We start from the raw sequence: 12,007 nt of genomic DNA on the forward strand, positions 1-12,007 counted from the left end.
TTAACACATACTCAGTATTATGAGAAAATGCCATGATGATAGAGTAATATATTTGAGTGTTCTGTTAGTAAAGCGGGATAATGTGATGAGGTCAATTCCCAAATAATTTACATTTCCGATACATAGCAATGTAAGCTGCAAGAATACAAATGTGTTAAATTTTGTACTTTTACCACTGTTAGGTTTTGTTCTGCTGCATATCTATTCACAGGATGTGCTTTGATGGGGTTTAGATCACGTGGAGCCCTCTGAGCAGTCTGTCCTGTTGATCCTGGTGCCTGTGATGACCCTTCCCCTTGGCTAAATCTCCGCAGTCCTCTATTGATGTAGGTATGCACTGTCTTCTGTTAGTACAAGATTGTAGTGTTCATCCTTTTTGAAGAGTTGACAATTTTAGACAAGAGAGGGAAGTGTTTATTGTAGTGGTTAGAGGTGCTGCTTTTCACTTAAAGGACCCAGGTTAAAGTCCCATTTTCTGATGTATCCTTGAGCAAGGTATTCTCTCTGAATTGCTTTGTAACTCAGAAGTATAAATGGGCAAAATACTGCAAGTAGCCTTGGAGAAAAGAACTATGTTTAAAAGGAACCTTTTGACCTCAGGATTGAAAGTGGAAAGAACATGGTGCTCAGTGTTGGTCTTTGGCCAGAGAGTGATAAAGTACAATATCCAGGACTGTTTGTGTGACTGTGCCAGCTGCAGGAGAGGTTGAATGAGGGCTGTGGGTGACCCCTGTGCTGACTGCCAGGAACCGGACAGCAGAAACTGAGGCCAGCGGCACAGGTTAGTACATCGATTCTGATGGGTGCCTAGGGACAAAGGCATCTCCCCCAGAACAGTTTTAAAACAACTGAAGCAGCCCTACTCACCATAAACTGAAGGGAAATGTTCCTATAGTTGTAATCTGCACTTTGAGTTTCTGAGGAATTTTAGTTAGTCCCTCTTATCACTGGCATGTCAAAGTGCATACTAACACACAAACGGTCCTTTTAGCTTTTTTGTATCATCGGACCATTCCCGTTAATGTGCTTTGCACATTTCTGGACTTATAAATTGCAACGTATGGACACAGCCTTCAATAAAAAATAATTTATTTATAAAAATAAACATTTCACGTGATATACATGTAAATTTACTTTGTCACATTACACAACGCATTCATCTTTTGTCTTGCACATGCTAGCCCTCAGTGGAAAGAAACCATTACTGACTGACCTCATTGCTCCAATGGTTGTAAGAACTCAGCTATGGAGCCGAGTACAGCTTTAGACTGCTGCTCACAATCTTGAAATTCAATAGCAGGTAGCAGCGGAGCACAGTAGGGCAAAAGGCTCCCCCAGTCTTTAACAAATGTTTGGTCTCCACTCCATCACATGACTGGGCAGCTTTGGATGTAGGGTTTTCTGCAGCATACTGAACAAGCCCTTGGGAATCCTAGAATCCCCCTGTTTGTGCCAAGGCATATGGCTGGGCCTTGGGATCTTGTGTGGTTGAATGACAGGCACAGTAGTGGTCTCTTGCTTGCAGGGTCAGGAACCAGAGGGGCCTCTGACTACTAATGCTCCACAGCCCTGGACAGCTGTGTCAGTTTTCGCTGGTTGTCGATAACTTGTAGGTTCTGAACGTACTGGCGCACAGTAGTGGGACTGCGCATCGAAAGTGACTGTTCGGAGTCTAGGAAACAAAAGTTACAGCAACTTAGGCCCTTTCCCTTTTTGTTTGATGGAATGTACACAACTGTAGGGGGCCCAGCTGTGTCGGGGTGCTATAGTCTTCACAGGCTAGAAAAGAACTACTCACATGTGGATATTCGGACAGGAGGAGCATCCAGAAACATCCGATCTGCCAAGCTCCTCTGTGGTGACGAAGGAACTGTGAGAAAACGGTAGACAAACTGATTTTGTCCCTACGGAATGCAAATGAGCTCTGACCTGTTAATCAGACATTTCAAGAGCACCTGACATAGTATAAATCCTTAGCTACTGTGCTCACAGCATTGACCTTGGCATGACTCCTAGATCATAAGTTTATGCTCTTTCTTTTAACACTTACTGTAAGGCTGGCTTCTGCACTCTCTCACTGTTTTCACAGTCTTGGCAATCATGCGCTGAAAAATTAGGAAAGGGACATGTAAAAGACCATTTTTGCACATTTGTAAGTTATAGTGAATAATTAAATTGACACTTATTACCTATTTAACTACTGTAACAATCTACAAAGAAGGCCAAAGTAAAGTTTACCTATAGCTTAAAGAAAGAATACTTCAAAAGATACAAAGACCTTTATATATAAATCCAAAGCAGTTGTAGTTTTGAAGCAACTTAGTAATATTACAGGCTGCCACAGTCAATTGTCCAAGAACTGTATAACCTTCAAGTTAAAGCTTAACTACAGCTGAGTTTTCGCTTAAAAAAAAAAAAAAAAAAAAAAGTTTGGTTACTCACCATTTTCTCAAAATTTACAAGATTTTCAGTGTAGTTGTTGTTGCCTTCATGAATGAAAGTCATGTCTACAAGAAATGGAGAGCCAATAACAAAATGTCCATTTCAATGAATAGACCACACACTTAAATATTTGGTGCATTGGAATAGCTTCTCACAGGTTATTTTCCATTTGGAATGGGGTGGGGGATACTGATCATTAAGGCTGAATCAAATTTAAGCATGGTATTTTGTGCTTTACTGTTATAAACCAACTCATTTCAGAGGGTTTGCATGTTTCCTCAAATTATGTATTTTGAACATGCAATTCAATTAGATACACTTCACACTGCCAGATCTAGCTTTTGAGATCAGTGAAAACAACAACTACCCCCACTTCTATAAAGTTAAGAATGTCAGAAAAACAGCAGCAGAACAAGTGAATTGTGCTACAGTACACACTATACTGACACCTCGTGGCCACCATTCTTAACGTGTAATAATTCAGCCAACCCTTTGTCCAGGCTCTTTACAATAGAGAATCAATGTTACTATGACTTACCACTTTATGTAAATGTATTCTACTGTGGTAGTTAGATTCAAACCAGAAAATTTAAGATCATGAAGTAACATCCCTCCTCACATTTATATATAAATATAGGAAGTGCTTTTCTCCATTATAATGTACAGCTCAGTGTTTACTTGTTGCCGAATAGCATTTTTTTGTTTGTCTGTCTCATCCAACTGAACTGCAGTTATAGATAAATGGGCAACAAAGGCACTCAAACATTGTGCTGGAGAATAGGACTTCCAAACCAAATTCAGATACAGCTAGAAGTGTTGTTCAGACTTGGGTTCTCTCATTACTATTATTCATTACCTTTGAGCAGAAGAGGCATGAAAGGGATGTATGGTGGATTCAGTTTGGCAACAGCAAGCCTGTATGCTCTGTGATTGCGAGAGGGATCCTGATACACACAGAAACAGAGCTGTCTTGTTAGCTACAAATTAAGAAATTGCACTCCTTCAGCAATACAGTTCTAATATTACCACAAACACTGTTTGGCATGAGCACAGACATGCAAAAATATCAAAGTGGACAGTGTTTAGACATTAAAATTGTCAGTCTGGCTTACCATTAGTCTTTCATAGGCACAATAGATCCTTCTCATCTTATTTGGTATCCTCTGTAGGAAAATTCAGAATTCTGGTTGACAAAATTGTCCTGTGTTTTAATGGACCCATGCAAGCATTAACTGCACTGCCTTCAGAAAAAATGCATCAAATTATACAGTATATGGAAAACATGTGATCAGCCATTTACAAACTCCAAAAAGTAGGAGTGTGAGAGACTACATGCCCTCTGTCCCTTACCTCCCATGTTTTGGAGAGCCTCTGTACCGCACAGTTGCTGAGCCCAAACATCACAGCAAAGAAAGAGTTGAGGTTCTTCTGCTCCTTTAAGCTGTAATAATGTAGCATTATGGGATGGATCCACTACAAGCTATACATTCATATGTAATTGTGGCATCTGAATGAAGAGGAATCCACTTGCATCAGGTGCCAGAAGCTAATAGCTGCACTTTGGATTTTAATGGAAGTGCAGCTCTTATTCTGAAATAAACCCCCCAACAAGAGCTGAAGAGAGCTTGTACATGCATCGTGACAATGCTCTGAAAAAACGGGACCTAACACAGTAGCTCAGGTTTTCAGCCATATACAATAAAAAAAAAAAAACAGAATTCTGTTGGCTGCTTAGGAAGTGCAGTGCCCACATGGCCCATCCCCTCAGGTGTCTAATAAGACTTACATGGTGGCCATCTTGATGAACTTTTTGAGCAGCAGGGCACGTTTGAGATCGGCGCACAAGCACATTTCTGTCACCACCCAGTACTGCACTTCATTAAAGCGCCTGACGAAGCGCTCCAGGTTGGCTGTAGTGGCGCCAGGGAACTTGTGCCTTCCGAACACGTAGTAGACGAGCTCAACCTGAGAGCAGGGGAACGCAGGGGTCTGATATCAGAAAGGAATTCAGTTGCTAAGCCAGCATATCTTTAACGGAAGAAAACAAAAGCCACTGTGCACAAGCCATGGTATTTAAATTATGGTTTGAATAGAAAGGGGGGGAAAAAAAAAAAAAAAAATTGTGGGTCAGTGGGTGCCTTTGCACAGAGTTATCTGGTCTGTTTCAAGAAGACAGTGCAGTACTGGCAACTTCCTTTTGTTTGTCTTGCAGCGTGGAGATCAGATTCAGACACCGGTGCTATCTGATCCTGCATTCCGGAGAGCACATGCCAGGGTGACAAGTCACCTGTATGTCACCCCACTGCTAGCCTTTCCTTTCTCTGTTTTGCTATGAGGATGGTGTAGCCCTCATGAGTGCTGGCGCCTCTGAACAGGGTGTGTGTGCACCCGGTGTTGCAGTGCTCCACAATCCCCCTCACCTCCGGCATGGTCCCAAACAGCTCCCAGTCATAGTCGCTCAGCTGGCTGGCGATGTCCTTGGAGCTCATCTGCTCCAGGGAGTCCATGGTGCCTTGTTCTGGGCCCAGCTGCTCCTTCAGCGGTGTCTGGGGTGGACCAGAGCATAGGGTCCATGTCATCTGACTTAGAGGACAGCCCTCATTCACAAAACACCCCTTCGCAGTGCATCTTACAGCCTTTTGTAATTCATGATGTTGCACACAAAATTAGACATGTAATTCATTAATGGTGGTTACTAGATATTTTCTTTTAGCAAACCCAAGTGAGAGGGATGTAATGGTTTGCTGAATTTGTCAAGAATGACATGTCAGAGTGGAGATCTGAACCTCTGAACAAAGAACCATATTAGTGAATACCCAGCTGCAAAACTGTCGAAAGTACAGACTACAGAGATTTGGATAAAGGCCCGTGGCTAAATAACATTCATACACCCACTCACTACCAGTAACCACTTGTCCAAGTGAAAGCTGAAGCAGTCCACAACCTATTCTGAAAACACAAGGTACTGGTCAGGGTACACCTTGGGCAACATGCCAGTCCATCTCAGGACAGCCATATATTCATTCTCACACTCTCTCTCTCTCACACACACACATTGCAAGCAATTCACTTGAAATAGACATCTGTTCACTGTGGGAGGAAATCAGAGCACCTGGAAGAAGCACATGGAGAACAAGCAAACTCCAAACACTGTATTGGATTCAAATCTATGCCCAAACAACCCAAGTGCTGTCAGGTGGCAGTGCTAATTGCTGCATCACCATGCCACCCAACAATTCAGTTACATGCAGAAGATACAGAAATGAACACTATCATTTACTGTGCCAAAAATCCTTACAAATGACAAGTTCTGGATTCTTGCTATATGAAAAGAAACAGTCAAAAGGAAAGCCCACCAGCTGCTCAACTTGACTCGCGGTACAGATGAACAGTCTCTCATTGAGCCCCAGAGAGGTGAAGACTGCTGTAGCATCCAGTTTGAGCTGGACTCTGTCTGCAACACACACACACACACAGTCAGCACTGACTCTACTGGGAAAGCATGCAGTGTAGTGTCACATGCAGTCAATGAACGCTCTGCACACAAAGCAGTGCCATAATTACAGTGAGAAACAAAAATCTGCTTCAGTGGAGCCAACAAAATTAAAGTTGGGTTGAATAAAGAGTCTAGGAATCGGAACACCAGATGAAGAACTTAACTACTCACTTTTTAAAAAAAAAAAAAAATTAAAATTTTTTTAAGTCTAAAATTATGTAAAAGGTAGATAAGCTAAGTTTTAAACCTTTTCATCCTAAGTTTAAAAAACAACCCCCTCTCAGCTGATTGAAGAGTCAGAATGAAACTCAAAAAATGGTAGATGTGTTTCTCTACAACACATCTTTTATATTAGAATTGTAAACATTGCTTCACATTCATTCTGTGGTTGATTTGAGACAGTAACAAAATGAACCATATACCTCCTGCTGAGTTCATCTTGACAAGGACATGTTCTCCCCCTGGATCGACCAAGGAAGATATTAACCCTTGCACAGAGGTGTTGACCGGAAGCATTAGCGTGATGGACGTGTGGTCTGGACGGAAGATCTCATATAGCACTGGGAAAGTTTGAGGGCATGAAAAAGGACAGGGTTTGTTACTTTCAAAGACTCCATAACTAGGAGATTATGCAACTTCTAAACCCACAACAATCATTTATTCTGCTCTAAATGTAGTAGCACAAAAATGTGTTCGGAAGTGGAGGACGAAACTGACAAGTGCTTCAATCCTGTCAGACCTTTATCATCTGCCGTTATTGGCTGACTTCTTCCAAACGGTTCCTCGTGATGAGAGAACCAGTCAAACTGCTGGTTGATCTGTGTAGGAAAAAAGTGAATTCAAAGAAACAGAAGTACTTTAAAGAGGACAAACTACACATACAGTATATAAGGAGTAACAAAGAGTAAAATATTTTAAGACAAATGTTGACTTTTCAAAATCAAGTATTACAAGACACTGGTGTGATTTCAGCAATATGTATGGAAAGCTTATGTGAAAATTATTTGTTAATACTTTAAACATTAAGCATGCTTACTAACCTTTGTCAGTGTTTGGTATCCATTTTCAAGACTAAATTTTAAAAAAAGGCAAATTAGTTCAATATTTTTGATTGGCATGTTGAAATTGACATGTAATGACAATTTCTCATACCTGCCATACTGTAATATGTGGTGCATGATATTTATGCAGAATAAATCTTTACAGTAGGGTCTTGAGATTGCGCCAACCCACAGAGTAATCAGTTACGTGCAGATGCAAATCTAATACGTGTGAACGTGTGTGAGAAACCAGCTGCCCGCTGTCTGCCACTCACGCTCTGGTCCTCCTCTTGTCCCGCAGCTGTTCCTTCAGCATGCTGGCAAACCGCGAGTCAGCCGCCACCTCTGCCTTCAGCCTCTGTTGCGGCACGCACACACACATACAAGAGAAACACTGCAACTGTATTACTTGCGTACGGCTCAAAGGCTTACAAACTGAACTCGTGTCCAAAGGGATGATGACCGAATGACCTGGAATTTCACCCCAGACCAGCTAAGCGCAACCTGAAATCTTTCAATAAAAAATGCTTGTCTAATTGCTTATAACTGAGATAAATTGGTTGAATAAAAGCAAATAAATTAGAAGGGAGGTCTTTAAAAACTAGCATGCTCCATGTTTTTTCACATGCACTCTCTAAATATACCCCCTTCACACCTCCAGGAATTCCAGCACTGGGGGGTCATCCTTGAGCAACAGGCCGTACAGCAGCACCCACTGGACCACCAGACGAACAATCTTCTGCTTCTTGTTCAGAGAGTAGGCTGCCTTCTCCAGCTCCGATCCCTCGGATGGCTCCGCATGGTAAGTGGGCAGGGGGTTAAGGACTGTTTGACCGCTGTGTCAGAACTGTGACTTCTCACACATGGGACCACGTGTTACACGCAGAATTAATGTTAATCCCATTCTAAATTTACAGCACTGTACAGCTGCTTCGAGCAGAAATACAGCAGAGAGTTCTCACATAAAACAGAGCCAAGGTATACCCAGCTACAGTTCCACTGCATTGTTCTCTCTCTGCCGTCTCCAGTGACATACTGTCTGTATTCCGGATTAAAAACAGCAGGGACCTTGAATAACCTGTTTAAGTTGTCCATCGTAAGCCACACAGCTATTTAAAAAGACATTTCAGGCGGAACAGCCATGTCCACCCCTTGCTCGAGTAGATTTTCTCCATGTGGCATCTGAATTGTGGATTCAGCAGGATTTAGCAGCGAGGCTGTGGCCTCTTAAATACAGACAGAGTGAAAATATTGTGCCAGTGAAAGGATATTAATGCTGTAAGGCTGCACACAGTTGGCTGGAGGGCATGAAGACTCTGTGCGTTAGGAGGAAATCACTCACAATGGCATCTGTGGGCATAGAAAGCACATAACTGATTTACTGGGACTAACAGGACTAATTGTTAGTTTCCCAGCACTGCAGAGAGCACTGTAAACAATCAGGATAATTTGACTTTAGAATAGGAAAAATAGGGCCGTGAACATTTTAACTCGTCTTTCCAAGCCTTGTTGGCAGCCTGGTGGCACAGCGAGTAGTGCTGCTGTCTCACAGCACCTGGGTGGTGCGAGAGAACATGGGTTCGATCCCTGCTCAGTCTGTGTGGAGTTTGCATGTTCTCCCCGTGTCTGCGTGGGTTTCCTCCAGGTGCTCCGGTTTCCTCCCACAGTCCAAAGACATGCTGTTCAGATTCCCCCATAGTGTGTGAGTGTCACGGAGTGAGTGTGTTTCACTGATGCGTGGATGAGTAACCCCTTGTAAGTAGTGTATCTAGCAGTGTAGTCGCCTTGGTGAATAAGGTGTGTGGACTAGTAACACTACATAGTATCTGTTATAAGTCGCTTTGGACAAAAGCATCTGCTAAGTGAATAAATGTAATGTAAGTGGTTGCAAAAATACAAAATTTACATTTATTCATTTAGCTGATACTTTTCCCCAAAGTGACTTTCAATGTTAAGCTACCTACAGTTATTTACTCTTTTATACAGCTAGGTAATTTTACTGGAACAATTTAGGGTAAGCACCTTGCTCAAGGGCATTGTACCAGGAGGTGAAGTTTGAAACTGCGATCTTTGGATCCAAACCACTAAGCCCTGTAATAAGGCATGCTGGATAAAGATTTTAGCTCATTACTTATTAATAACTATTGTAAGCCACTTTGGAGAAAAGGATCTGCTAAATTAATAAAAGGAAATGTCTTGCTTAAGACATCCCCCATAAACACAAAAAAGACTCGTAAGTGAAAGTAAGGGTATGAAATGAAACTCTTCAAGTTGAATTCTTGTAACTGAAATGGGGATATTTTGTGGTATGACTGGATTATATATTATTTTTACATATTGTTTTGGCAGCTAGCCAAAGCAATGAAAAGTGGCAGATTTTTATTGGGGAATTCTAGAGTAAGTACCTTGCTCAAGGGTACTATGGCTGGAGGTGGGATTCAAACCCTGGTCCTTTCAGTGCAAGGCTGCAGTGCTAACCAGTATGCAACCTGCTGCCATCATAGGAATCTGAATTATGTACCAAACTGAGTATCAAAATGCTTAGTATAACTTCTTGGACTTGGTCATCATCTGAAGTCCTGAAGATCCACACCTTAACACGTGTTAACCTCTTTTTAGCCTCTCCAGTGAATTTTGTGAACTCTGCAGAGAGCACCACCATCACAACAGCATCAGAGATCACAGTATCCAGCCAACATCTTGCGTCACGACAACCAGAGTCACTCAGGATCTGTAACATGGAGCAGGCTGTGAACGCACCTACGGGGTCGTTGCTGCTGGCATCCAACTTTACAGACTCCAGCACGTGCTCCAGGATTTTCTCTGGGGTTCCCGACATTACTGTGTACCTGTGGAAAGGCAAAGAATGTATGGTATGTTGTACATAATAGCATAAGACATATTTCTGGTATATAGCTCCACATATGCAGCCCAGCAAACATTACTTATGCCTGTACAAACAAGCTGTAGAGGCGCCTGTATAATACCACTGTGGTAACTCAAGGTTTAAGTCTGCGGTTCACTGCCTATGCCTTACAAGAGATTAAGCAGTTCTGAGTAGAGCTCTTACAATCTACAAGTACAATGCTTAGTAGTTTGCTGACAGGCGACATATAAATTTGTCTGCACAGCTGTTTCCTTCATACGTGTTAATGAATGGGTTGCTTTGTCAGGTAGTAATGGGTGTGTCTTTACTTATTGCCGTTTCCTGATGATCCTTGACTGGCTGATTCATTTCTACAACTCTTCTCCAGCACCAGCACAACCCTCCCGTGTTCCTCAAGGCGCACCGTATTAGCCTCAACATCCTGGAACACAATCACAGTGACATGTATTAAATCATTTGAAGGAAGCAGTTTCCAAAATACATAACAGAATGAAATAAAATGTCAAAGACACCAGACTGTGCAGACCTTGAGAATGTGTATGAAGTCTTGCTTGTCCACGCGCAGGAAATGGCAGTTGTCCTCCCGCAGAATGATAGTGGCAGCTCGGGGTGCATCATTCACCAGGGCCAGTTGTCCAAAATCGTCACCTTCATGCAATGTGGTCACTAGACCCTATATGGTAAAGCATCCATAAGGTCAGAGGAATGCAGGTGAATAGGAAATCCAAAAACTATGCACATAAAGCAGTATGCAATAAAGTATTCACATAAAACTGCTTCAGGCAAACAATGTAAAATGTGACTTTCTGCTGCTTTACAATTTACAGAAATTCATTACTCCATGTATCATCAATTAGTCATCTCTTTCAGTATATGTATAACGTATTCAGCACACACAGCCATATTTGTACAGAAACTCACTTAAAGGACATTGAAGAATTTGAACTGCTAACCCCTGTATGAGAACTATATACTCAATTATCCAAACTTTTGTTACATCAACAAATCTTGGGTGAAACATCTGTAATCATGTATCATTAACTGTGGTGTTTTACCTGTTTATTTTTGTCTCATCATAAGCACAAAGGAAGAACCTTAGGATAGTAACATTTAAATTGAAAATGTAACTAACTGTGCATGATTTAACTATAAATAGGTAACTGAAAAAGATGTGGAAATTACCATAAAAAGGGCTGTAGAATCAAGCAGCCAATTTATTTTCTATTGTGTTAAATTCTGTGATGTATGGAATTTGTTTTTCAACTTTGATATTATAATTACATACATTACTACATATATATTTTCCTTAAAAACTAAGCTATTAATCATTCTTGCACTAGTTTTTCAGTGTAACTGGAAATTGTCATGAAATGTGCACTTCATTCATAGAACATTAATAACACTCGCATCAAACTACTCTAATAGTAGTACTTTGATAACAGGGGAAGCTAGTTTCATAAGGAGCACATTCTTTCTGAAGCTTAGAACAACATTACAAATGTTTATATTTGTTGTGCGTCATTTTTGTTGGTCTTGGAATGGATTTAAATTTTTTTTCATAAGTAGCACTGGGAAAAGGCTCTTTAATATCCAAACATTCATCTTATGGACAGATTTTCATGAACATATTAGATTTGGAAACCTAGGTATATGTGTACATTGTTCTTGAGGAACGCTTTACTTCTGTGAGTCTTAAAGAGCACTCGGTCTGTAGTGGGCCACTTACCTTCCCATGTGTGACTACGTTGACAGAGCCCTTCCAGATAATATACCAGGAAGTCCCCTTGTCTCCTTGGCTGAACACTGCAACCACAGACCAGCCAGCAGTAAGGAATTTGGAACATTCAAAATCATAAAAGATGACCAAAATTCATTTTCAGTATCACTTCATTCTACTCATACTTCAGCTTGGACAGATTAAAGCAGATAACTGTAGCACACACAACAGGAACAAGAAGTTGGACAACCTGACTGTTATGTTCCCTCACTTATGAACAAAACTGTTATTTTCATCCCACTCACAGACGGTTCCCGCTTTGGCATGGGATTCAAACACCAATACAGCTGCCAATTCTTTCCTCACCTTTGGATTAAAAAAAAAAAAAAAAAAAGACTACTTCAGCAAGCAGGTACAGTTTGAGA

General features: G+C 41.3%; 1 protein-coding gene and 1 long non-coding RNA gene across 3 annotated transcripts in view; one reads left to right on the forward strand and one right to left on the reverse strand.

Moving 5' to 3' along the window:
- Window positions 1-155: 155 nt before the first annotated feature.
- LOC108939389 (uncharacterized) lies at window positions 156-7,705 on the forward strand. Its single transcript, XR_001966510.1, has 3 exons — window positions 156-326; window positions 695-781; window positions 7,640-7,705. It is a non-coding gene; the product is annotated as an uncharacterized LOC108939389 (long non-coding RNA).
- rapgef3 (Rap guanine nucleotide exchange factor (GEF) 3) overlaps window positions 1,117-12,007 on the reverse strand; it is a 32,144-nt gene continuing 21,253 nt past the window's right edge. For both annotated transcript variants that reach the window (XM_018760696.2, XM_018760697.2), the window contains 21 exons: window positions 11,888-11,948; window positions 11,592-11,668; window positions 10,392-10,538; window positions 10,174-10,286; window positions 9,739-9,827; window positions 8,250-8,328; window positions 7,634-7,784; window positions 7,254-7,336; window positions 6,979-7,009; window positions 6,678-6,756; window positions 6,361-6,498; window positions 5,799-5,896; window positions 4,863-4,988; window positions 4,229-4,407; window positions 3,793-3,883; window positions 3,555-3,605; window positions 3,299-3,386; window positions 2,443-2,507; window positions 2,051-2,105; window positions 1,799-1,870; window positions 1,117-1,672 (listed from right to left, as the gene is read on the reverse strand). In XM_018760696.2, coding sequence (XP_018616212.1) covers window positions 1,554-1,672; window positions 1,799-1,870; window positions 2,051-2,105; window positions 2,443-2,507; window positions 3,299-3,386; window positions 3,555-3,605; window positions 3,793-3,883; window positions 4,229-4,407; window positions 4,863-4,988; window positions 5,799-5,896; window positions 6,361-6,498; window positions 6,678-6,756; window positions 6,979-7,009; window positions 7,254-7,336; window positions 7,634-7,784; window positions 8,250-8,328; window positions 9,739-9,827; window positions 10,174-10,286; window positions 10,392-10,538; window positions 11,592-11,668; window positions 11,888-11,948 — 1,992 coding nt within the window. In that variant the 3' untranslated portion in view covers window positions 1,117-1,553. The remainder of the gene's footprint in view (window positions 1,673-1,798; window positions 1,871-2,050; window positions 2,106-2,442; window positions 2,508-3,298; window positions 3,387-3,554; window positions 3,606-3,792; window positions 3,884-4,228; window positions 4,408-4,862; window positions 4,989-5,798; window positions 5,897-6,360; window positions 6,499-6,677; window positions 6,757-6,978; window positions 7,010-7,253; window positions 7,337-7,633; window positions 7,785-8,249; window positions 8,329-9,738; window positions 9,828-10,173; window positions 10,287-10,391; window positions 10,539-11,591; window positions 11,669-11,887; window positions 11,949-12,007) is intronic.

The sequence above is a fragment of the Scleropages formosus genome, chromosome 19 (assembly GCF_900964775.1).
Source record: "Scleropages formosus chromosome 19, fSclFor1.1, whole genome shotgun sequence".
Classification (NCBI taxonomy): Eukaryota; Metazoa; Chordata; class Actinopteri; order Osteoglossiformes; family Osteoglossidae; genus Scleropages; species Scleropages formosus.